This window comes from Toxorhynchites rutilus, chromosome 1, assembly GCF_029784135.1.
Source record: "Toxorhynchites rutilus septentrionalis strain SRP chromosome 1, ASM2978413v1, whole genome shotgun sequence".
Classification (NCBI taxonomy): Eukaryota; Metazoa; Arthropoda; class Insecta; order Diptera; family Culicidae; genus Toxorhynchites; species Toxorhynchites rutilus.
The window spans coordinates 78,156,360-78,184,118 of NC_073744.1; the positions used below are offsets into that span (position 1 = coordinate 78,156,360).

Consider the following 27,759-nt stretch of genomic DNA (forward strand, 5'->3'; position numbering starts at 1 on the left):
GTTGCAGATAAAAACAAACGCGAACAATTATCGCATTCATGAGCAATGCCTTCACTTGCGGTTATAATTTATGCCCACTTTTCTCACCACGTCTTTCGATGAATTATTGCATGCAAATATTGCGTGACGAACTAGTTACTAACGTATCAGAGTCGATTGCACGTAGTCATAATACAAGTTGAGATGACACTGGAGAGCGATGCCCAGCAGTGGGAAAAAAGATCAGCTGATTTCATGCATCCCTGAATCGGATCATTTTTTTGCCCGCTGTGCCTTTGTACGTGGATTCGATCTGGATTTACAGGCAAAAAACTGACAAAGACTATCGTATTTTAATTTTCAAAAACAAATTTATATCAACATTTTATTATGTCACATATTCCGTTGGTTCGTTTATAGGCTCGTGGCTACTTACTTCCCTACCTTCAGCTCGTAAACATCATTCCTCTTTTGGTTTAAAACTGGTACCTGTTGTTTGACCTGCGTCAACATCCGCAGATCCAAATCAGCGATCAACGTTTCCGGTACTTCTTTTGCACGGCATATCACACGACCCCAAGGGTCGCAAACGGTCGAGTATCCGTATGCTACGTACTCATGCGAAGTGTCACGTGCCGGGGAACACAACACCACAAACAAACTGTTGTCCAGAGCTCTGGCTTGGGCGATCAGCTCAAAATGCATTGGTCCGGTGTAGGTGTCAAATGCCGACGGATAGATCAGCATATCACAGCCGAGCTGACGGTATGCGGCTGCAAACTCGGCGAAGCGCTGATCGTAACAGATGCCTACACCAATCTTCAAGGATCCGATGTTGAATGTGAGGAACTGGTTTCCGGGCGTGAAGGCACTGTTTTCATTAAAGCTCACTTTTCCGGGGATGGTCATTTCGAACAGATGCATTTTGCGATACTTTCCTAAGAACTCCCCTTTTGGTCCCCATACAGGACAGGTGTTGTACACTTTGCCGCCATCTACCTCGGGATACGTTCCTCCCACTAAGTAAACACCATTGTCAGCAGCAGCCTTCGCCAGAGCCTTGCTGGTTTCTCCATTGGGAATTTGCTCTGCATGATGCGCAAACTGCTTGGTGTCATACGGCGAATTCCAACACTCCGGCAGGATGACTAACTTGGCTCCTCTGTCCTTCACGGCCGTACTGATCTGGTTGACTGCATTGGTAATTGCATCCTTCTTATTGGAGAAGCTTCCCAACTGGATGACAGCTATTTTCAATGAAGAAGTCATTGGGGTCGGTGTGCTGCTTGGAAGAGACAAAAACTTTCAATATCAAACGATCTTCTAACGCTGTTGCTTATATAGCCGATCAACTGCGATAAGGCTACTCGTTTGATCGCTCACAACGACTAATAGGAGATCTCCGACAGGGGCTCAATTGAATAGAAGTAAGTGTGCACTATGCATAACTTTTGCTTAGAGTATGGGTCCCTGAATAAGATGCTGTGCTATGATCACGATTCTTACCATGTGGAGGGTAACAGGAAATTTTATTTCCCGGAACGGAATCCTTGATCGAACTGGAATATCAGTCGCTCTTCGCAATATCAGATGAAAACATTCTAAGCAAGCTTACCTTTTATTCTTTCTCGATCTATCGATTGACAATTTGTCTTCTTATTATGGCAGAACATATTATGGCACTAACGGTTTTAGTCTTAACGCCGTCTCGAGTTGGGTCATTCTTAATTAGTAGTTAGTTGATATTCATGGCTCCCGCGGTCAAGTGGCTTGCATCACACATATGCCCAGAGTTCGGGTTATATTCCCATTTAGAATACATCCCAGACGTGTTATTTGGAATAGAATTCTCAACTAAGTACTAATAAAAATGATGCAAGTTATATAATGCTGGGACGGCGAAGTTCCTCTAGGAACGTTAGTGTTGTCAAAAAAGGAACAGTTATTCTAGATTTCAAGGAACAGATCAAGCATGTTCCACCAAAAACACCTGTTATAATTATTACATTTCAAAAATATATCAATTGTTCATGTGATTCCGGTTTCCGTTTTTTTCTATTTTTATATAGATGTTTTCTACACTCTACGAATTTTAAAATGAGCCATGTAACGAAATATTTGTGGATTTGAAATACATATTACGCAAAATCGTTATTCCATTATATATTACTAGCTGATCCGGCTAAGTTTGTCCCACCCAAAATTTATGTTTTGTTATCAATACATTCAAACATTCAGGTTTTCTTACCAAGCGCACGTTCATGGGTCCAATCGCAAAACTGTTCGTCGATTGATCTTCTAATCGACCCTTCAAAATTACCTTTCACTATAAAATTTCTGCTACTTCTACCAAAACTCATTAAAACATCAGATTATTTTTAGACACAATTCTCGTTCAAGATTTTCCACTCTTCTATTAAATGGCACTAACGTTCATAGAGGAACTTCGCCGTCTCAACGTAGTATTACTTGCGTCATTTTAATTAGTAATTTGTTGAGATTTCTATGCCAAATAACACGCCTTAAATGCATTCTGAGTGGCAAGCTATAGAATACGCGTGACTACAGTGTAAGACGAAGGAAATTTCTTTGACGAAAAATTCCCCCGACCAGAACGGGAAACGAACCCGAGCCCCCGGCATGTCAGGTTTGACGCTAACCACTCGGCCACGGGAGCACCTCAAGATATTCCAATCACTTGTAAATAACATGTTTCTCCGTTACATGGAATCGAACATTTCGATACAGAACATATGATAGTATAAAGACAGCCCTAAATCGAACAATTCCTTCCTCGAATTTTGCTCTATTCAAAACATTCGGCGATCCATTTTTATTTATATAGATAGAAGAAGATATAGTAGAGCGTTTCATCACATTAAAATTCATTTCCACGTTCGAACAAAGATGGACTAACAACGCTTGTCACTGTGTAATTTAAGAACATATGGGAATAAAATTTTCCGAATTTTCCCATTTTTCATTTTCCGAAAATTTTTAATTGTCATGTTTAATTGGAACGTGTTTGGTTGAAATATGTGTAATATTTTCATGGGACCCCCTCTCCATTCCAGAGGAGGGAGAGGTGTCATATCATCATAGAAACATTTTTGATCGCCCTGAAAAGTTTTTTTTATTGTAGAATCAATTGACGATAATTGATTGATGATTTATTCTTGCTCTCGAAATACAATACACTAGCTGATCGTATGACGCAATTTGTTTCTTGTCAATGCATTGAACATTTACCTCGGGCGCTATTCCGGTGGCCTTTTTCGCAATTGACATAGACTCGGCTACAGTCGATTATATACTTGTTGCACCAGCACCATTATTCCACATCTCATAACTACATCAATATATCTTTGGCACAACATGGAAACAACAGCAATGGCAGTACTTGCAAGTATCAAATATCATGCTACATGATCTTTAGTATTGCCTCAGTGGAATCGCACCTTTAGACATCGTTTGCACAACGTAAACCAAGCGCCAAACAAGCGTTCGCCATGGCATGCATACAGAGCCATATATTGCTGGCTTGAAGCTACAAGGAATATTAACACTTCTCATCATTTTGCGCTATTCTCTAATGAAACATGTTAATATTACCTCGAAAAAAAATTGCATTACTTTCTCATGCTCAAGATAAGCGCAGCTGTCATCCTTAGTGGAGAAAGTTTTGATACTGGCGAGCGCAACCCAAATTTTGACACCCTTAATGAAAGACGTAGTTCGACGTCAAACAGGTAGTAATCGGACGGAGCAATGTCTGGAGAATACGGCGGGTGGGATTTCGCGATTTCGCGGTATTGTCGTGCTGCAAAATAACTTTATCGTGTCTTTGCTCGTATTGTGACCGTTTTTCCTTCAGTACACGGCTCAAACGCATCAATTGTCGTCGGTAGAGGTCCCCCCTAATGGTTTCATTCGGTTTTAGCAGTGCATAGTACACCACACCACATCACACACTAAATAGACAGCATAGTCTTCTGGCCGTGAATATTCCACACGGCCATCGATGTTGATGCATGGCCGAGGTATCCATACGTTGCCCGACGTTTAGGATTGTCGTAATGGACCCACATTTCATCGCCAGTAACGATAAAAAAAAACCAGTAAAAAAAAACTCTTTCTTTTATGCCGTAGCAGTTGTTCGCACGTGAAAAAAACGGCGTTCGACGTCTCGCCGCTTCAATTCATATGGCACCCACTGTCCTATCTTTCGGATCATTCCCATTGCTTTTAAACGATCGGATATTTTACTGTTTACTGTTTACTGCTCCAAGTGTATCTGCAAGCTCTTGTTGCGTTTGTGACAGATCTTGATCGATTAAAGCCTCCAAAGCCTTCATCTTTAAACATTTTTGGCGGTCCGGAATGTCTTCCAAGTCAAAATTACCACTTTTAAACAGTGCAAACCACGTCTGATACGTTCGCTCAGTTGGAGCATGGTCACCATATCTTCATATTGAAGTAATGAAGTAACACTCCCCGCAAAAACACTCTCGTTGGTACGAAATTCGATATATTCGAAGTGGCAAAAAAACTAGGTTGTTTAAGCTTCAACTTTTTGACAAATAGTGAAAAAGACGTCCAGAAGACACTGTCCAAAGAATGTCTGGAAATTTGATTCACTGGAATAATAATCAAGTTATGCCATCTGTTGTAAAACCGATGAAACTTACCGGTACACCTGTGTTATTTTTCGTTTTTAAGTTATGATTTTACAAAGTTAACATGTTTTCATTCTTTGTTCAATATTTCTATGCGACTAGACTGGATGTATCCGACTGCAATTCAAATAATTGGCAAATGTGTCCTTTTTCCAAAAAAGGCTGGCTAAACGGTTTTAATTTGATATATCGATCATCTGAATCGGTACAGTAGTTAAAAAATAATAACTTTTTGAACAAAGTCATTATTGAAAAAAAATCATTATTGAAAAGAAAAATCATTTCTTGGACCATCGGTTAACTTTTAAGAAAAAAGCGCGTCTCTGGTTTCGACAAATGTTATGTGAAAAAAAATCAGCTTTCAAGAAAAAATATAAAAAAATATGGCGCCCCTAAACTATAAAAAACAAATTCAATCAATAATTATGAAAATAGAATCCATTTTTTTGCAAGTGTAATATTTTTTCAAAGAAGACTAGTTGCATTTAATTTTATTTATTGATCATCTAAATCGGTCTAGTAGTTCAAAAGTTATATTTTTTTGAAATATATATAATATATAACATTTTTGGAAAAAATGGAAGAAGTTGATTTTTTGGAATGGAAACCCTAGAATGGAAATGGGCACCATAATAAAAAAATAAAAAATTGTAATGGGTTGTATCTAGGACACGACCGAAGTTTTCGACGTAGAACTACGGAATTAGATTATTCAATCCACTTGTTTATCACTTCGGATATTATTTTAGAATGCATCGAAATTTTTGTAATATTTTTTTAGCTATTTAATTTTTTATTACTTCAGTAGACTCGAAAGAGTCGAGTAGAGTCGAAAGCTATCAGCACTTCTCGTTCATTTGGTTCAACTCGCATCATTATCCTTCCCACTCAGATATCGATCACAAACTATGAACCGATTTGCTCCTATATTCCGTCTTGAGATGTGATCGAACCTCACAACATGCAACAGTAAGGTTTATGGCATACTTTCATGAAATATACGTTTATCTAAATAAATTCAGTGTATATCTATATTCCAAAATTCTGGATATTCTTCCATATCCGCACTAGCACAAAAAATTATCGTATGCTGCACTTCTTTGACGTAGCACACCTCGATGCAGAGGGTTTCCTCTCCTTGTATCGAACTGTGTATGTATGTGTGTGAAATCAACATTAGGCATGAATGATATCCGCTTGTTGTGTTATGCTTACTCGCATATGTGTTTTCATTCTATTATATTATTGGTTTCCGCCTCTAGCCCTGAGAAGGGCCCTTGTGGAAAGAAACTCTATTTCATACTCTTCCTTCACTAGTCAAGAAAACAATCCTCTCCCGCTCGACGCTCTGCGGCAACCATGTTGCTTCGATGACCACCAAACGAGAAGTGGTGTGGCTTTAAATCGCGGATGGCTTCTTTAAACCCAATATGTTGATAACGGGCAGAAACGAATGTATCAGTTGCTCGTTATTGACAGCTTTGTTCGGGAATGTACACAAATCGGCAGAACAAATGTATGGGAAAATGAAAATGCTTCCAGTTTTCATTAATTTAAACTGTTTAGGCATTAGTGGACTGTACTGTATAGTATATCAAACAAATCTTAGAGAATTTCCGATTCCATTGATGTGCAAAGTATCAGAATTTGTTCGCTGTGAAAATAGTTATTAACGTTAACTTTATTTCACAAAAACGTGACCTGTTTTCTGATTTGGCACCCTTCCTCAAAGACCTCTACGTCAAAAAATATGGGTTTAATGTTTTGCGATGAAGAACTACACTACCACTTCTCACGAGAATCGGAGAACCACTACATCGGTTTGACATGGAATGGCTGTATATATATTTTTTTTTCTTAATTTTATCGTATATTTGTTTTTTTATATTACACATATTGAACTTTGCTGTAGATCTTTCTCTCTCACACATAGACGTCCCTCGCCTTAGCAGATTCGCAAGACAAAATGAACGGATTGCATCGCAATTTAAAAATAAAAAACTCTAACCAGAAAAATGCCAAAAAATAAAAAATAAATCTACAAATAGATCAGATGTCAATATGTTGAGTCTTAAAATTTTAAATCCACAAACATATGAGGGGCTTAGAATGCAAGGGGTGTAAGTGACTTGATCGATTTCTCTTCATCACCTTTTTCTTTAGTTAATAACTCAACTGCAAAAACGTTCCAATTTAAGTTTGCTATAGAGTCCGATAGATGAGGTTCTGACCTATCTTCCACATTGCCAAATACAGTACGGAATGTATTTGCAGCTAAGCCAAAAAAGAGAGTCGATGTAAAGAAATCGATTCATTCTAAGCCCCTCATATATAATCATCGATTTCATGAAAAAATGCGGACAGTGAAAAATAGCAAACAAAAATACGATGAATCCTCAAAATATTATGAAAAAAAAATTATACATTCAAGAAACATATAGAACAGCAGTGCTTGGACCCAGTATTGATCTTAATTTAAAAATTTCTTTATTTCGAATTAAAATTAAAAAAAAAAGAAATACTCTGAAAACCTGAAAAGAACACATCAAGACACGTACAGCCGAGTTTAAGTGAATATGAAAGTTAAAAAAAAAATTTCGAAACACAAAAAAATGAACTTGCCATTCGCCAGTATACCTTCTATACCATTACATATGGTACATTCACACAGTAGCCATTTAGGCGTAAGGGTATTCTTTCTGTTCTTCCATTATCCAGTTGGACCACCGGACAGCGGAGACAGTTGATTGATCATTATTGAGTTCTTTATAGAACAGTAGCCCGATGTGTCTGGCAGAGCAGAGCAGTTGTATGGATGAATCGATCTTATTTCGACCGTGGATCGATCTCCATCGCTGATGATTGTTGCGTGGACGTAGCTATTCTGTAACAACACAAAGATGGTCAATGAGGGCCCTGAGTTTTGAACTCACGATCGATCGCTTACTAAGCGAACGCGCAACCAATGTGGCTACGGAGACCCCCCATACTGAATCTTTGAATCCCAAAAAATATTTTTTCGAAATTCCATTTGGTACTTGAATTTTTGATGAAAATATATCGCGATTCATGGTAGTTAGATACACTTTCAGTATTTTTTTCGAATTTTCATCTCGAAGCTATTGAGAAATGCGTGCAAGATCCTATGGTAAACCACATAGGGGTTCAAAAGAACAGTCAAATTTTCTTATTTGGTACCCTAGACAATATTTTCCATAGAACTGGTGATTTGGTTTGCGGCAATGAAACGAAACGATGTTCAGATTATCGATTCAACGGAGTGTTTTGATGAAGATAACTTCAAACTGAGACGATGTATCATATTTAAAATCTATTCCACTTCACAGCTCATATTGCTCGTGTTATCAACAAGGCCAACAATTGCTATCAAAATTGATTCCTCATTTATTTTTCCAAAAATATTAACTGTCTAAACTGTTCTCCGTTCGAAACTGATTACTTCTTGACCTTCAGCTCATAAATGTCGTTTCTCTTCTGATGTAGAATTGGTAATTGCTTCTTGACATCCGTCAGCATTCTCAGGTCCAAATCGGCTATCAGCATTTCCGGTTCCTCTCCTGCGCGACACATCACTCGGCCCCAAGGATCGCAAACGGTCGAGTAACCGTACGAGACAAACTCCTGCGAATTATCGCGTGCCTGTGAACACAGCACCACGAACATACTGTTGTCCAGGGCTCTCGATTGGGCAGTCAACTCGAAGTGCAACGGACCAGTGTAGGTGTCAAACGCCGACGGATACACCAACATATCGCAGCCGAGCTGGCGGTATGCGCCTGCGAATTCGGCGAAGCGCTGATCGTAACAGATGCCCACGCCAACCTTCAAGTCGCCGATGTTGAATGTAAGGAACTGGTTCCCGGGAGTATTCACACTCGGTTCGTTGTATTTGACCTTTCCGGGAATGTTCGCCTCGAACAGATGCATCTTGCGGTACTTTCCCAGGAACTCGCCCTTTGGTCCCCACACAGGACAGGTGTTGTAGAGTTTGCCGCCATCCTCCTCGGGATAGGTTCCTCCCACCAGGTAAATATTATTGTCAGCGGCGGCCTTTGCCATAGCCTTGCTGGTTTCTCCATTGGGAATTTGCTCAGCATTACGACCAAAATCCTTAGTGTTGAAGGGTGAGTTCCAACATTCCGGCAGAATTACCAACTTAGCGCCCTTGTCCTTTGCAGCCATCCGAATCTGGTTGTTTGCGTTGGCAATTGCTTCCTTCTTGGTAGAGAAGCTACCAAGTTGGAGAGCAGCGATCTTCAATGTATGAGCCATTCTGGTGCGATGTGCGGTTTGAAAAGGACGAGTACTGTGGACATCTGGCGAAGGTGCAGCAGCTTATATAGCAAAGCCGAAGCTTATCACGGCCGATAGGGTGACTCGACTCGTCTCCCACAACATTGATAAGGACTATCGGCAGGGGTCAATATGGTGGGAATACAATCTTATTGTATAATATTTGATTTCCTTCAACATGCCAGAAATGAGATAGTGTATTGTGCAAGTCTTGATCCTGGTGGAGGAAACGTTAAATAATCGAATTCGATTGAATCGCTGCAATTGGTAACATAATATTTTTTTCTGAATAAAGACCATTGATATAGTTCTAGAAGCCTTGACTTGGAGAAAACTTCTTCGCACTTATCAGTTGAGCGAAAGGCAAATATAAAAGAGTCTCAGTTATACAATAAAGTAGAAGCTGTTAATCATCTGTTAATCAGCTTGTTAGAACTTATTTCCTTGTACCAGGCAATGTGCCCTTGAGAACATGTTATTCTTGGTTTTGCTTGGGACTTATTCCTTCACACTGTTTTCGGGATAATGAGAACTTCGTGCGTATCTATGTGAAAGTACCATGAGAAAGCATAAATTTGGATGTGTTTACTTCCGTCGAAATTTAACTTTTTATGTTAAACTAGCTGACCCGGCAAACTTCGTCTCGCTCAAAATTTATTTTTCGTTATCACATCCACGTTTTCTTACTAAGTGCACGTTCATGGGTCCAATCGCAGAACTGTTCATTGATTGATCTTCTAATCTACCCTTTTTTTTTTTCTTTCCCAAAATATATTTTTTATTAAGGCACATGTGGCGTTAGCCTGACGGGGCCGGGGGTCCAATATTTTGACAATTTTTGTCTTACAACTATGTTAGTAATATGTAACCGATTACTCGCGGTTGGCTCGAGGTTAGTATTACAAGTGTTCTCATAATTGGTATGTTGCAGTCTTCGATGCTCTATGCGTGTGCCCGACACGGGCTACTTCCTATTGGGATGCAGCTGACTATTAATCAGCAACGCCCCCCTAGTCTACCCTTGAAAATTATTTTTTTACTATAAAATTCAGTACTTCTACCAAAACTCGACATTATAATATAAATATTTTCAGACACAATTCTCGTGCAAGATTTTTCATCCACTTGCAAATAACATATTTCTCCGTTACATGGAATAAAAATTTGATCCAGAGAATATGATATAATGAAGACAGCCCTAAATCGGACAATTCCTACCTCGAGTTTTGCGCTTATCAACGTTATCGGCGATCCATTTTTATTCATATAGATAGAAGACGATGTAGGAGTGCGTTTTATCACATTAAAATTCATTTGCACTTTCGAACGAAGATCAATTTCGTCACCACAAACATCAAATGGGCTAACAACGCTTGTCAATATGTAATTGTAGAGCACATGCGAATTGAATTTTTCGAATTGTCCCATTTTCCTTCAGAGTTTTCCAAAAAAAATTCAATCTTCAATTTTGGTTGAAATATTTGCATTATTTTTATGGGATCGCCTATCCTTTCCAGAGAAGAAAGGGGTATCATACCATCATAGAAACATTTCTCGAACCCAAAAACCCTCCATATGCCAAATTTGATTCCATTTGCTTGATTAGTTCTCGAGTTATGCAGAAATTTGAGTTTCATTTCTATGACAGCTCCCCCTTAGAAAGGTTGGAGTGTTGAACCACCTTAGACATGTTTCTTGCCCCATTTAATCATCCTTTAATTTAATTTAACAATATGGTGATTTCTCTAGTTTATTCCGGGTCAAATATAGTGTAACTGTGGCGAAACCAAAATAGAGTTGTTCCCAGTTGGGAAATGTCAATGTAATTAAGATTTGTTCTAATGATTAAAAAAATTCAGTTGCTCCATCAAATGTTTTTTACTATAAAAAGAGCTTAACCATAAAAAACAGGAAGTGGGTTATATCTATGGTATAACCGCAATGGTGACGTAGGACTATCGTTGATTCAGTGATCATTTATTTGAAGTTGAATCTGAATCCATTCTGAATGAAAAATAAATGAATATTCGAGGGACTTCGTAAACGAGAGCGTTACGTTAGAGGTACAAGGTTTTATGCATCCAATATTGGATACGAAAATATCCTACTGATGAGGAAGAATAATCTTCAGAAGCTTTCCTGCTAATTGCCCTTGATTGAAAAATCACAGAACGAAATGTATTTGGTCGCAGTGTTATATGGTTAGAAAACATTAAAATAAACTCTTTCGCTTGCATGTTATTTTCAAAGCCAGGGGAACTGGCAGATTATTTTGAAGCAGCGATATCTTTCCGGATTCTTCTCGAAGTCCATCACCAGTGGTTAATGCTAACTCGATGACCACCAGTTAATTGCACTTGATTGAAACATCACAAAACCAATTGTATTGTATTTTAAACCAATTGTATTTGGTCGCAGTATTATATGGATAGAAAACGTTAAAATAAACTCTGATAATTGCACTTGATTGAAAAATCACAAAAACAAATGTATTTGGTCGCAGTGTTATATGGTTAGAAAACATTAAAATAAACTCTTTCGCATGAATTTATCAATTCTCAGGGGAACTGGCAGAATATTTTTCAGCAACGATAATATTCTTCCGGAATCTTCTCGATGCAGGATGGCGTTTAAACGAAAGAAGTACCGCACGTATATATGTGTGTGTGTGTGTCGGCTGCTTTGATATCTCAAACGGAACCGTTTTTCGGTGCTGATACTCTCTCGGTCATCTTCTCTTCTTCTGATGGATCGGTTTTTCTGCGCTCCCTCACAGTTCCAAACTAACTGAATGCGTTTCATGTCAGGTAATGAATCTCTTGATCCCTCGCCGTACAGCTCGTCCAGCACGTTCAGCTTTTTCAATAACGATGTTTTCTTGTCGATGTCCTCACGAAAAATGATTGCGTTTCATGATGATGATGTTGAATTAAATAGGCTTTAAACTTTTCAGTTCATTCGCCTCTAACAGAAAGCGTTTCATCACCAGAATATCGCTTAAGTATGCTTTTTGTCCGTGATTGAATCGAGAGAAGGTATGGTTTACGATAGTAATTTGGAGGGGAAATTAGAGACGAATGAACTCTCTGAGTTTGAAACATTCAGCGACTGAGCAATAATCGATTGAGAATTATGTTTTCCGCGATGCGAAACATTTTCCGTTGCGCGCACATCCAATATTGGAAACGAACATATCCTACTGATGGGGAAGAAAAATCTTCAGAAGCTTTCCTGCTAATTGTACTTGATTGAAAAATCACAAAACCAAATGTATTTGGTCGCAGTGTTATATGTTAGAAAACATTAAAATAAACTCTTTAGCATGAATGTATTTCTCAATTCCCAGGGGAATTGGCAGGGTATTTTTCAGCAACGATTAGTTCTTTCCAGATTTTCCTCGATACTCTAAGCCCACCAATGGTTAATGCTAACTAGATAACCACCTGTCAATAGCACTTAATTGAAAAATATTTGGTCGCAGTGTTACATGGATAGAAAACATTAAAATGAACTCTTTCGCATGAATGTATTATATTTTTCAGTTCCCAGAGGAACTGGCAGATTATTTTTCAGCAACGATTGAATCTTTCCGGAATTTTGTCGATGCTGAATGCCATCCAAACGAAGAGTTCCGCACGTGTATGTGTGTCTGTGGCGGCTGCTCCATACTCTTCCCGGGGAACCGTTTGTGGCATCACTCTCCTCCTGATGGATTCCCTTCTGGCCTAAGGTGCACAAACAGGCTCTTGGTGGCACCGTTCACCCGCGCTTTCATGATAAACGAAGAGCTTCACCACAACAGCGACAACATGCTCCAATCGATGTTCAATTATAACTGAGTGGATTTCCGAGCGGCGCTCGCTTATATACCGATTGGTGATTTCAATAGCCTGTTTTGAAAGCAAATTTAAGGCTATTGAAACAAGTTTTTGGATCAAAAAGTAACAAGTATATAACGCGTAGACATTTTATCTTTCGAATGAAGTGTTTATCATACCGTTTCGTTCAGTTGTTTAAGAGCTATTAACGCTCAAAATCTCGGTCTCCGGCGTAACGCTTTCGTTTTCGAAACTTTGATTTTACACCCCGGTATAGAAATGAAAGACGTAGTCCTACGTCAAAACTGAAAACCCCTGTTTTATGCGATTTTCAGAGTTAATTTTGTTTTTCACCATTTAGTATGAATGTGATAAAAATCAGACTGATTGCATAATATTCACTGACCCCGAAAATTTAATGACAAAACCTCTGTTGCTTTTTTGGAGTATGTCCCAGATCAACAGAGTTAATAGTTTGTTCCAAGCTGGAAAACCTGAATTCACGATGCTACATCAAGAGTTGAAAGATTTTTATTTTATCATTCTCATTCATATCTACTCTCACCTTGCTTGTCCTTACATGTTGTCCTTATATGAATCTCACGTCGTTCCAATGACCAATGCTATCTAATTTGAAGATCATTTGAAAAGCGGCATGAATTTTTAGGTTGGAAAAGCAGCAGAAGAAACTATCAAAACAATGGACAGCGAAAGGCAGATCATTTTTAAAGGGTGTGTCACATCAAATTGCATCACGGAAAAAACGCTGTAGAAATTCACCCAGTAGACCGATCCTTTTGAAAATTTTAGACAGTAAAATAAAAACTATTAAACAACTTTTGGCATTTTCTTTTTATTCATACTTCGAGCCCAAGCCCGTATGCTCGCACCTTCCTCTTTACCCCGTCCATAAGGTTCTGTACAACGTCAGGTTGTAGTTTTTTGACGTAGGACTACGTCTAACCGGAAGATATAGGGGGTGAAATGGAAATCTAGGCACTGAACAAGTAGGAAAAAATGCAAGATTTGGAACGCTTATAACTCGAGCATTTCTCAATAGATCGCAAAGGTTTTTGCATCAATTGATAGGAAATATATCTACGCATCTATCATAACGAATAACATTTCATTTTTCTTGAGATAAATAATTGAATAATTGTGAAATATCAACCATTGTCCAAATACACTATGTGCCCATTTTTGATTGGTCCATTTTGTGCTCCTCAAATCGTACCGACCAAAACGGGCAACCAGAGCAGCAGCGAAATAGAATGAAGCACGATTGGAAAGGAAAAAGAAAAAAATGAGGGAAACATTGGTCGCAGTCTCACACATGCGTAATTCTCGAGCCAGCCAGTCAGCTTCAAAATCCCCTCTCCGCTGCCGTAACGATCATTCTCATCCGAACCGTACACCACATCGTTTCGCATCACCTCACATCAACAAACCAACACAAGCAGCCATGGTTGGATATGGCAAAGGAGGAAAAGTGAAGGGAAAGGCAAAATCCCGCTCGAACCTTGATCTGGAGTTCCCGCTCGTGTTGATCTGGAGTTCCCCGCAAGGGTAGCTAGGCCGAGCGCGTTAGTACCAGTGTACCAGTCCACCTAGCCGGCGTTATATAGCTTCGGCCGCCGAAGTGATCGAGTTAGCTGGCAAAGCTGTTCGCGACGATAAGAAAACCTGCATTCGGAACAGAACACATTCGGTTCGGTGAACATCAAGACAACAGGCAGTTGCAGCGAGGGGCGAGTGGCAAACGCAATCGCAAAACGGCATCAGGTAACAGAAGAAAAAAGTTTGTTCTTTATACAAACTGCTTTGGCGGCAAATCCAGAACAAGGCGGCATCGAGGGCGTTCGAAATGGTTTTTTTCAAAACCACGAGTACTAAGTTTTCTAAATTGGAACCATTCCATAAAACAAGGCGCTTTTCAGGGCCATTAAACCTTCCAAAAAAGAGTTTAGGAAATAAAGTTCAATGCTTTCTAAAACATTATCCAAAATAATAATAAAACACAAATTGATGTTTTCATAATTTGTTTGCCAGGATCTGATGAGTATGTGAATTTGGCAGTTGTTCTGAGCTTATTGATAGTTGGGGACTTTCCTGATTATTCAATTTTCACCAATTCTTAAATTGTTTCGAGATTGAAAGTACAGTAATCTACAATTAGTTCGACATTTAGCTAATTGGACGGACATGCGACTTATTTAGTTGGACATTTTTGTAAACATAGAGATCCAAATTATGATCCCACATTGAAAGTCGACACTGTACCACTGTCATCGCAAATGTTCAATTACAGGTTAAAATTACCTCCAATCCGGCACTGAGTAGTGGTAATGCGACGTGTCATTGAATGTAATTTACTGTAAAATATGTCACAAGCTGGATGGGAAGAAATTTTCCAACTGTGAAAGCTGTGGCGAGTGACAACAAATCGCTAAACAGGAAGGTTTAGCCGAACAAGATGGGGATATCGAGTGATAACAAAACAATAAACTCTTTAGACTTTTTGTGATCCTGAAAAGGACCCTTTTTAGTCTGTATGTGAATCCAACGAGCGAACAAATCGTAATGAATGTATTTTTTTGCCATCGCTCCCTTTTAACGCTCATTCGTTCGTCTCGTTGGACCCGCCCCTTTGGCTGAGTCTGCCGATTTGTCTCTATCCTGTGAGTGTGTACCGCTAGAGTATAAAACACGCGGACCCCAAAAAAATATCTTATTTTCCTTTAAACCGTAAACCCGTGTGGTTGTACGGCATCGGCATCGTGTACTCAACAAAGGAGGAAAAGAGAAGGGAAAGGCAAAATCCCGCTCGAACCGTGGTGGTCTGCAATTTCCCGTAGGTGTATCCGCCAATTGCACCGGAAAAGGTAGCTAGGTCGAGCGCGTTAGTACTTGTGTACCAGTCCATCTAGCCGGCGTTATATAGTTTCGGCCGCCGGAGTGATCGAGTTAGCTGGCAAAGCTGCTCGCGACGATAAGAAAACCTGCATTCGGAACATAACACATTCGGTTCGGTGGACATCAAGACAACAGGCAGTTGCAGCGAATGGCGAGTGGCAAACGCAATCGCAAAACGGCATCAGGTAGCAGAAGAAAAAAGTTTGTTTATACAAACTGCTTTGGTGGCAAATCCAGAACAAGGCGGCATCGAGGGCGTTCGAAATGGTTTTTTTCAAAACCACGAGTACTAAGTTTTCTAAATTGGAACCATTCCATAAAACAAGGCGCTTTTCAGAGCCATTAAACCTTCCAAAAAAGAGTTTAGGAAATAAAGTTCAATGCTTTCTAAAACATTATCCAAAATAATAATAAAACACAAATTGATGTTTTCATAATTTGTTTGCCAGGATTTGATGAGTATGTGAATTTGGCAGTTGTTCTGAGCTTATTGATAGTTGGGGACTTTCCTGATTATTCAATTTTCACCAATTCTTAAATTGTTTCCAGATTTAAAGTACAGTAATCTACAATTAGTTCGACATTTAGCTAATTGGACGGACATGTAATGCGACTTATTTAGTTGGACATTTTTGTAAACATAGAGATCCAAATTATGACCCCACATTGAAAGTCGACACTGTACCACTGTCATCGCAAATGTTCAATTACAGGTTAAAATTACCTCCAATCCGGCACTGAGTGGTGGTAATGCGACGTGCCATTGAATGTAATTTACTGTAAAATATGTCACAAGCTGGATGGGAAGAAATTTTCCAACTGTGAAAGCTGTGGCGAGTGACAACAAATCGCTAAACAGGAAGGTTTAGCCGAACGAGATGGGGATATCGAGTGATAACAAAACAATAAACTCTTTAGACTTTTTGTGATCCTGAAAAGGACCCTTTTTAGTCTGTATGTGAATCCAACGAGCGAACAAATCGTAATGAATGTATTTTTTTGCCATCGCTCCCTTTTAACGCTCATTCGTTCGTCTCGTTGGACCCGCCCCTTTGGCTGAGTCTGCCGATTTGTCTCTATCCTGTGAGTGTGTACCGCTAGAGTATAAAACACGCGGACCCCAAAAAAATATCTTATTTTCCTTTAAACCGTAAACCCGTGTGGTTGTACGGCATCGGCATCGTGTACTCAACAAAGGAGGAAAAGAGAAGGGAAAGGCAAAATCCCGCTCGAACCGTGGTGGTCTGCAATTTCCCGTAGGTGTATCCGCCAATTGCACCGGAAAAGGTAGCTAGGTCGAGCGCGTTAGTACTTGTGTACCAGTCCATCTAGCCGGCGTTATATAGTTTCGGCCGCCGGAGTGATCGAGTTAGCTGGCAAAGCTGCTCGCGACGATAAGAAAACCTGCATTCGGAACATAACACATTCGGTTCGGTGGACATCAAGACAACAGGCAGTTGCAGCGAATGGCGAGTGGCAAACGCAATCGCAAAACGGCATCAGGTAGCAGAAGAAAAAAGTTTGTTTATACAAACTGCTTTGGTGGCAAATCCAGAACAAGGCGGCATCGAGGGCGTTCGAAATGGTTTTTTTCAAAACCACGAGTACTAAGTTTTCTAAATTGGAACCATTCCATAAAACAAGGCGCTTTTCAGAGCCATTAAACCTTCCAAAAAAGAGTTTAGGAAATAAAGTTCAATGCTTTCTAAAACATTATCCAAAATAATAATAAAACACAAATTGATGTTTTCATAATTTGTTTGCCAGGATTTGATGAGTATGTGAATTTGGCAGTTGTTCTGAGCTTATTGATAGTTGGGGACTTTCCTGATTATTCAATTTTCACCAATTCTTAAATTGTTTCCAGATTTAAAGTACAGTAATCTACAATTAGTTCGACATTTAGCTAATTGGACGGACATGTAATGCGACTTATTTAGTTGGACATTTTTGTAAACATAGAGATCCAAATTATGACCCCACATTGAAAGTCGACACTGTACCACTGTCATCGCAAATGTTCAATTACAGGTTAAAATTACCTCCAATCCGGCACTGAGTGGTGGTAATGCGACGTGCCATTGAATGTAATTTACTGTAAAATATGTCACAAGCTGGATGGGAAGAAATTTTCCAACTGTGAAAGCTGTGGCGAGTGACAACAAATCGCTAAACAGGAAGGTTTAGCCGAACAAGATGGGGATATCGAGTGATAACAAAACAATAAACTCTTTAGACTTTTTGTGATCCTGAAAAGGACCCTTTTTAGTCTGTATGTGAATCCAACGAGCGAACAAATCGTAATGAATGTATTTTTTTGCCATCGCTCCCTTTTAACGCTCATTCGTTCGTCTCGTTGGACCCGCCCCTTTGGCTGAGTCTGCCGATTTGTCTCTATCCTGTGAGTGTGTACCGCTAGAGTATAAAACACGCGGACCCCAAAAAAATATCTTATTTTCCTTTAAACCGTAAACCCGTGTGGTTGTACGGCATCGGCATCGTGTACTCAACAAAGGAGGAAAAGAGAAGGGAAAGGCAAAATCCCGCTCGAACCGTGGTGGTCTGCAATTTCCCGTAGGTGTATCCGCCAATTGCACCGGAAAAGGTAGCTAGGTCGAGCGCGTTAGTACTTGTGTACCAGTCCATCTAGCCGGCGTTATATAGTTTCGGCCGCCGGAGTGATCGAGTTAGCTGGCAAAGCTGCTCGCGACGATAAGAAAACCTGCATTCGGAACATAACACATTCGGTTCGGTGGACATCAAGACAACAGGCAGTTGCAGCGAATGGCGAGTGGCAAACGCAATCGCAAAACGGCATCAGGTAGCAGAAGAAAAAAGTTTGTTTATACAAACTGCTTTGGTGGCAAATCCAGAACAAGGCGGCATCGAGGGCGTTCGAAATGGTTTTTTTCAAAACCACGAGTACTAAGTTTTCTAAATTGGAACCATTCCATAAAACAAGGCGCTTTTCAGAGCCATTAAACCTTCCAAAAAAGAGTTTAGGAAATAAAGTTCAATGCTTTCTAAAACATTATCCAAAATAATAATAAAACACAAATTGATGTTTTCATAATTTGTTTGCCAGGATTTGATGAGTATGTGAATTTGGCAGTTGTTCTGAGCTTATTGATAGTTGAGGACTTTCCTGATTATTCAATTTTCACCAATTCTTAAATTGTTTCCAGATTTAAAGTACAGTAATCTACAATTAGTTCGACATTTAGCTAATTGGACGGACATGTAATGCGACTTATTTAGTTGGACATTTTTGTAAACATAGAGATCCAAATTATGACCCCACATTGAAAGTCGACACTGTACCACTGTCATCGCAAATGTTCAATTACAGGTTAAAATTACCTCCAATCCGGCACTGAGTGGTGGTAATGCGACGTGCCATTGAATGTAATTTACTGTAAAATATGTCACAAGCTGGATGGGAAGAAATTTTCCAACTGTGAAAGCTGTGGCGAGTGACAACAAATCGCTAAACAGGAAGGTTTAGCCGAACAAGATGGGGATATCGAGTGATAACAAAACAATAAACTCTTTAGACTTTTTGTGATCCTGAAAAGGACCCTTTTTAGTCTGTATGTGAATCCAACGAGCGAACAAATCGTAATGAATGTATTTTTTTGCCATCGCTCCCTTTTAACGCTCATTCGTTCGTCTCGTTGGACCGCCCCTTTGGCTGAGTCTGCCGATTTGTCTCTATCCTGTGAGTGTGTACCGCTAGAGTATAAAACACGCGGACCCCAAAAAAATATCTTATTTTCCTTTAAACCGTAAACCCGTGTGGTTGTACGGCATCGGCATCGTGTACTCAACAAAGGAGGAAAAGAGAAGGGAAAGGCAAAATCCCGCTCGAACCGTGGTGGTCTGCAATTTCCCGTAGGTGTATCCGCCAATTGCACCGGAAAAGGTAGCTAGGTCGAGCGCGTTAGTACTTGTGTACCAGTCCATCTAGCCGGCGTTATATAGTTTCGGCCGCCGGAGTGATCGAGTTAGCTGGCAAAGCTGCTCGCGACGATAAGAAAACCTGCATTCGGAACATAACACATTCGGTTCGGTGGACATCAAGACAACAGGCAGTTGCAGCGAATGGCGAGTGGCAAACGCAATCGCAAAACGGCATCAGGTAGCAGAAGAAAAAAGTTTGTTTATACAAACTGCTTTGGTGGCAAATCCAGAACAAGGCGGCATCGAGGGCGTTCGAAATGGTTTTTTTCAAAACCACGAGTACTAAGTTTTCTAAATTGGAACCATTCCATAAAACAAGGCGCTTTTCAGAGCCATTAAACCTTCCAAAAAAGAGTTTAGGAAATAAAGTTCAATGCTTTCTAAAACATTATCCAAAATAATAATAAAACACAAATTGATGTTTTCATAATTTGTTTGCCAGGATTTGATGAGTATGTGAATTTGGCAGTTGTTCTGAGCTTATTGATAGTTGGGGACTTTCCTGATTATTCAATTTTCACCAATTCTTAAATTGTTTCCAGATTTAAAGTACAGTAATCTACAATTAGTTCGACATTTAGCTAATTGGACGGACATGTAATGCGACTTATTTAGTTGGACATTTTTGTAAACATAGAGATCCAAATTATGACCCCACATTGAAAGTCGACACTGTACCACTGTCATCGCAAATGTTCAATTACAGGTTAAAATTACCTCCAATCCGGCACTGAGTGGTGGTAATGCGACGTGCCATTGAATGTAATTTACTGTAAAATATGTCACAAGCTGGATGGGAAGAAATTTTCCAACTGTGAAAGCTGTGGCGAGTGACAACAAATCGCCAAACAGGAAGGTTTAGCCGAACAAGATGGGAATATCGAGTGATAACAAAAACACAACACCAAAGGTTCTTTTCAGAACCATCAACATATTCATAAAGAGTAAACAGTAAACTAATCCATTTTTCAGGTAGATAGGTAGGTATTCACGTAGGTGAAGAAAATAAAACAATATATTTAAAATATATATTTAACAAAAGCTGTCCCCTTTGTATAGTCCTACGTCACTCCGGTTATGTCCCCGACATTACCCACCCGTCTTTTTTAAACAGAAATCCATTTTCTCTTGAAGTTCGCCTCCGATTTGATAACTTTTGGGTTCTTCCGGAGGGCCTGCTTCATAATCGCCCAATATTTCTCTATTGGGCGAAGCTCCGGCGCGTTGGGCGGGTTCATTTCCATTGGCACGAAGGTGACCCCGTTGGCTTCGTACCACTCCAACACGTCCTTTGAATAGTGGCACGAAGCGAGATCCGGCCAGAAGATGGTCGGACCCTCGTGCTGCTTCAATAGTGGTAGTAAGCGCTTCTGTAGGCACTCCTTAAGGTAAACCTGCCCGTTTACCGTGCCGGTCATCACGAAGGGGGCGCTCCGCTTTCCGCAAGAGCAGATCGCTTGCCACACCATGTACTTTTTGGCAAACTTGGATAGTTTCTGCTTGCGAATCTCCTCCGGAACGCTGAATTTGTCCTCTGCGGAGAAGAACAACAGGTCCGGCAGCTGACGAAAGTCCGCTTTGACGTAGGTTTCGTCGTCCGGCGTGCGGCTTCGTCAGCATTTCGGTGTACAGCTTCCGGGCTCGCGTCTTCCCCACCATGTTTTGCCTTTCGTCGCGGTTAGGAGCCTTCTGAACCTTGTATGTACGCAGGCCCTCCCGCTGCTTGGTCCGCTGGACGAATGAACTTGACAAATTCAGCTTATTGGCGACATCCCGGACCGAACTTCTCGGATCACGTCTAAACTGCTTAACTACGCGCTTGTGATCTTTTTCACTGACGGAGCATCCATTTTTGCCGTTCTTCACCTTCCGGTCGATGGTTAGGTTCTCGAAGTATCGTTTTAGTACTTTGCTGACCGTGGATTGGACGATTCCCAGCATCTTACCGATGTCCCGATGTGACAACTCCGGATTCTCGAAATGAGTGCACAGGATTAATTCACGACGCTCTTTTTCGTTCGACGACATTTTTCCAAATTTACGAAAAATTTATAGTGAAGCATGGCCAACGTGATCTATATACTCTTATCTGATTATAAGCGAAAGCTGAAGATATAATTCCTAAAAATTAAATTTCTACAGCGTTTTTTCCGTGATGCAATTTGATGTGACACACCCTTTAAGGATATTTGTCGCAGTTTATAAATTAGAATATAATCAGAACAGAAATAAGCTTGGAAATCGGCTCAACAACGATACGATAAACGCTGTTTTGAGATCAAAATATTTCATTAAACATCGTGGCAACAGCATTTTAATAAATGATAGTATGCAATCTAGATTCAGAAAAAACTATGTATATGCATCATCAAACACACGAATGACTAGCAAATGTATATGTTATAAATAAATGAGTATTATTTCATGCTAATAAAATAGATTTTTCTCTACAACGAATATTTTCGATGGTACAGATATTTGGTACAGATTTTTGGAAGAAAAAGTACAGAGGGATAAAATTTTCAACCCCTTTGGTACAGATTAAAATGTGGCAACACTGCATACAGAACGCAGGGGGCATCTCGTCCAGAGCCACATAGTTTTCAATATATCTCATTCCACTTCGGCATAATGCATTTTTCAAAAATATCCAAAATAAATATGATACAAATAGTTTAACGCAATCCTACGTCAACTATGTGGTCGTATTTCGGACACAACCTTTCTGTAACTTTTTACGTTAAAAATGTTGAAAGCCGCACATCGAAAAATTCAAAATATATTTTTTCACTATTGTAGTACGTTTTTAAAACGAATATTAGTTCGTATGTCATCAACTTCGGTTTCGACCATGTACGACAGTTGACTGAAAAATATAGGGTATTTCAATAGAGACGCTAAAAAAGTAGACCGATAGGGACAGCAAACGACGCCATATTTTTTTTTCGCTCTCTTGACATCCTTACAAGATCAAATTGACGCAAGAAGTGAAGCCGCTTGACCACCACGAGCGTCGTATGTTCGTGAATTGGGCTGAGAAACAACTTGAAAATGATCCGGATTTTCATCGAAAAATCATCTTCAGCGATGAGGCTCATTTCTGGCTGAATGGCTTCGTCAATAAGCAAAATATGCGTTATTGGTCTGGCAGCAATCCACACGTACTACATGAGTCACCATTGTATCCTGAAAAAAATACTGTTTGGTGCGGTTTAAGGTCCGGCGGCGTCATTGGGCCGCACTTCTTCCGTGATGATCAAGACCGGCACATTACTATGAATAGGAATCGCTACCGCTCAATGATAACCGAATATTTATGGCCCGAATTGGATGATATGGACTTGGACAATACATGGTTCCAACAGGACGGCGCCACATTATTATTTACTGTGGGGCTACATGAAGTCTATCATCTATGCCAACAAGCCAGCGACGATTGATGAACTTCGTACGAATATCGAACGTGAAATTGCAGCAGTATCGGTCGATTTATGCTTGAAAACCGTCGAAAATTGGGTTCAGCGTCTGAACTTCTGCAGGCGTGATCGTGGTGGCCATGCAAAAGAAATCGAGTTCCATACACAATGGCATCAAATGTACATTCACATGAATAAAGATAATTGAAAAAACTTTTGTAGCGCTCTTATTGAAAAATCCGATAGTTTTACCATCTTGGAATTATTTTTTGAATTTTCCACACGACTTCTATTTTATTTTACAAAAAATTGAAAAAAAAAACTACAAATACATACTTTAGATATTGAAAATTTAAGTTTTTCTTAGTAAATAATAAAAAGTACGATTTTTCTTCTCAGTGTATATTTTCTTTACGTTTAACATCAATACCGTTCTCAATCATATTTCGGACACTTTGTTCTAATATCTTGAAATGCTTCATGCACTGATGATATAACTATAAATTTAATATCACAGAGTGATCCCTTGGTTTCACTATCACTTCATTTGAGAATAACATTTGAACTATCACATAATAGGAAAAAATCCAACAGCACCACTCATTATCGTTTGTGTTTGACGTTTGTTTTGCGTGAGCACGTAGAATTTACCCGTTCATAAATATTTAAATTTCTCCCGTGTTTCATCGGTTCTCATCGTTGTTAACAGTACCAAAGTAGAAAGCTTGAAAGCATATTGAACTAATTTATTGAAAATATCTAACCAATAATACCTGTACATAAAGTTGAGATCTGTTTTCTGCATCATATGCCTTAAGCGTCCGAAATATGATTCGGAACGGTACTCTATAACTCTTCCTAAAACACTATTTCGGTACGACTCACAGCTTTTGAGATATAAATTATCAAAGATTTCTCTTACTAAAATCGATACGCCCCAATTAAAAGTTATACTTGAGTCAAAATATACCCAATTCCCATGTTTTTTAAACTTGGACGGACGATTTCAATTGGAATTTCTCATGAGATCGAAATGATCTGCTAAAGTTAAAAACATCGCGAGATGATATTTGTTGTTGATCATTGTGACAATCAGTGCTGAAAATATTCACATTCGCGACATTCAAATTCGGCGAATTTCTGCCTTCCTTGTATTGATAACCTACTGCTCAAGCGAGAGTCGATAAATATGGAACAACACTATCAATGAACCCCAGTGGAATGAACATCAACATCAGCTTGCCATGAAGTTCATTTTTCATTTGCATCTTTTTTTTCGTCATGGTATTCGTAAGGTCGAATATGAAGATCATTGCGTGTTAGTGAAAATCAAAGCATAAAATTCAGCGTCACCAATTGAGAGTGAAACCGATTAATGGTAAAGGATGGCAATTCATCACACAAAATTCTTGTTTTTGGCGACTTCGGCAATAGAATGTATAGAATAACTCTGGCTACGTTTTATGAATCTACTCACGATTGCCCGGAAATGACATACACCACCATTTACATGTGCAATGGGTAACACGTTTTCAATAAAAATTCACTGCAAGTGATGAAGATCAACTTAACGTTCGTGATAGTCACCTGAAATTATTGACAGTAACGAAAGTGCCTGAATGCAGGCTTTTCGAAATTCGTTCATGCTGTTTTCGATCAATATACCAGACAAAGTTCACCCGTCTCGACTCTTGTGTTATACTCATTATGCCAGATATGGAGTTGAGTTTTAACAGAAGAGAATTCACCCGATACTGGGAAAAATCTAATTCCTCCATTCGTGAATAAATTTTGATAATTTATGGCAGTGGTGACTATATACGAAATCAATGAATAAGACGGAAGTTCAAAAAGGTAGCGCAAGGGAAGGGTGGAAACGTTCGACAAGCTTGACATCGAAGGGTATCATTTCTACGTGTCTATCACAATAAAGCGAAACATTACGTCGCAAGTCTCACCCCTGTGTTCTCTAGCCAGTCAATAAAGTTAAACAAAAATCACTGCTCTCAGCAGCTATCATTAATTATAATTTGATGGCCAGGGGAGAGCTTGTGTGAATTTAAGAGAGCTTTTGTACTTATTGGTTGATGGCTTTCCGATCGATCATTCAATCTTCGCGAAATCGCGCGTTGCATCCAGGTTAAAAGTGGCGTAAGGATACAACACATTGCAATCCGGATGGGAAGAAGATATTTTCCAACAGTGAAAGATGTGGTCTTCGGTTGAAAAGTGAAGGTGAAAATTTGTTCCATGTGGTTGCTATAGCCTCCCCCACCACCACAACACAATCGATTTAGGATTGTTTGTTGCTGGTTAGGGCAGTAGAGCGCAGTATCGGAACAACTTTTATATTAAGGTACACCTATTTAATATTAATATTATTATTCAACTCATTTGTTCATTGTTTAATATTATTATCATAATTTATTTTTGTTTTGTTATTTTTTTTTCGAGATTATTGTTAAAATCAATAATATATTAGAAATAAGACAGAAATTTTTGTAAAATGGAGGATAGTGGAGGATCTCCAGAGATGGAGATCTCCGATAATGAATCCCATTTAAGATCTGGGAAAAAACATAAACGAGTCCCTCAAAAAGAAGATAATTCTTCTGGGGACGAATCTGCTCATCCTTCCAAGCCCCCCTCTAAGAAAATAGCAAGCCTCCCTTCTGAACCGACTGTTACTTCCACTCCCCCTCTCCCATCATCGATTTCGCTTCCCCCTTCTGATGTTTCCGATCCAACCCAATCCTCGTCCTCGTCTTCTCCCTCTGTTGTTTCCGCTCCACGTGTCAGAGTTTATCCAGAAGATGCACCTGGAACTGGCCCGTGGGTTGTTTTCCTCCGGCCAAAACCAAAAGGAAAAAGCCTTAACGTGATTCAGATCATGAAAGATCTGGCCAGATACACTTCTGTATCTGAAATTCGCAGGGTTAGACCGAACAAATTGCGGGTTGTCGTGAATGAACGGAAACACGCAAACGAGATTGTTGCTGACCAACACTTCACTCTCGAATATAGAACATTTATACCCTCCCATAACGTAGAAATTGAGGGGGTGATAACTGAAACGGGTCTGACGAGCGAACAAATAAAAAAAGAAGGAAAAGGCAAGTTCAAGAAGCTTCCCTCAATGGAAGTAAAGATCTTGGACTGTCGCCAACTCGGGAAACTCTCCCATGATGGGGACCAAACGAAATTTACGCCGTCCGACTCGTTTCGAGTCACCTTTGCTGGTGCCGCCCTCCCTGACTACGTTATGGTGGACAAATTGAGATTACCTGTGCGACTCTTCGTGCCAAAGCCCATGACTTGCAACAAATGCAAGTCAGTTGGTCACACTTCAGATTATTGTGCCAACAAGGAGCGCTGTGCCACTTGCGGAGAGCAACATGAGGGGAAATCTTGCAGTGCGACTGAGCATAAGTGTCCATATTGCGGAGGATCCCCACACGCGCTCTCAGCTTGTGAAACTTACAAGAGTCGCTGGGAGAAACAGAAGCGCTCTTTAAACGAACGCTCGAAGCGCACTTTTGCGGAAATTTTAAAGGGCGCTTCTCCACTGGCCCAACAACAACAACAACCAATCTCAACACACAATACCTTTTCCACGTTGCCAGTTGATGAAATGGAAGCGGACACAGCTAGCGGGGGCACACCGTTTATTTTCAAAGGGAATCCCCGGCGCAAAAATGTGACCACTCCCAAAGTTCAAGAACAAGTCCCCCCGGTGATACCCCCAGTTAGCTTGCCTAAAAAAGACGGGTGGGTAATGTCGGGGACATAACCGGAGTGACGTAGGACTATACAAAGGGGACAGCTTTTGTTAAATATATATTTTAAATATATTGTTTTATTTTCTTCACCTACGTGAATACCTACCTATCTACCTGAAAAATGGATTAGTTTACTGTTTACTCTTTATGAATATGTTGATGGTTCTGAAAAGAACCTTTGGTGTTGTGTTTTTGTTATCACTCGATATTCCCATCTTGTTCGGCTAAACCTTCCTGTTTGGCGATTTGTTGTCACTCGCCACAGCTTTCACAGTTGGAAAATTTCTTCCCATCCAGCTTGTGACATATTTTACAGTAAATTACATTCAATGGCACGTCGCATTACCACCACTCAGTGCCGGATTGGAGGTAATTTTAACCTGTAATTGAACATTTGCGATGACAGTGGTACAGTGTCGACTTTCAATGTGGGGTCATAATTTGGATCTCTATGTTTACAAAAATGTCCAACTAAATAAGTCGCATTACATGTCCGTCCAATTAGCTAAATGTCGAACTAATTGTAGATTACTGTACTTTAAATCTGGAAACAATTTAAGAATTGGTGAAAATTGAATAATCAGGAAAGTCCCCAACTATCAATAAGCTCAGAACAACTGCCAAATTCACATACTCATCAAATCCTGGCAAACAAATTATGAAAACATCAATTTGTGTTTTATTATTATTTTGGATAATGTTTTAGAAAGCATTGAACTTTATTTCCTAAACTCTTTTTTGGAAGGTTTAATGGCTCTGAAAAGCGCCTTGTTTTATGGAATGGTTCCAATTTAGAAAACTTAGTACTCGTGGTTTTGAAAAAAAACCATTTCGAACGCCCTCGATGCCGCCTTGTTCTGGATTTGCCACCAAAGCAGTTTGTATAAACAAACTTTTTTCTTCT

The 27,759-nt window shown here is 39.6% G+C and overlaps 2 protein-coding genes across 2 annotated transcripts; both read right to left on the reverse strand.

Moving 5' to 3' along the window:
• Positions 1–330: 330 nt before the first annotated feature.
• On the reverse strand, positions 331–1,618 carry LOC129777067 (omega-amidase NIT2-like). Its single transcript, XM_055783133.1, has 2 exons — positions 1,595–1,618; positions 331–1,261 (listed from the first exon to the last, which is right to left on the reverse strand). The coding sequence occupies exon 2, from the start codon at positions 1,246–1,248 to the stop codon at positions 412–414; it is 837 nt and encodes a 278-aa protein (XP_055639108.1). The 5' UTR covers positions 1,249–1,261; positions 1,595–1,618; the 3' UTR covers positions 331–411.
• A 6,493-nt stretch (positions 1,619–8,111) lies between these two features.
• On the reverse strand, positions 8,112–8,948 carry LOC129761088 (omega-amidase NIT2-like). Its single transcript, XM_055758791.1, has one exon. It carries the CDS (start codon positions 8,946–8,948, stop codon positions 8,112–8,114), a length of 837 nt encoding a protein of 278 aa, XP_055614766.1.
• Positions 8,949–27,759: the final 18,811 nt, after the last annotated feature.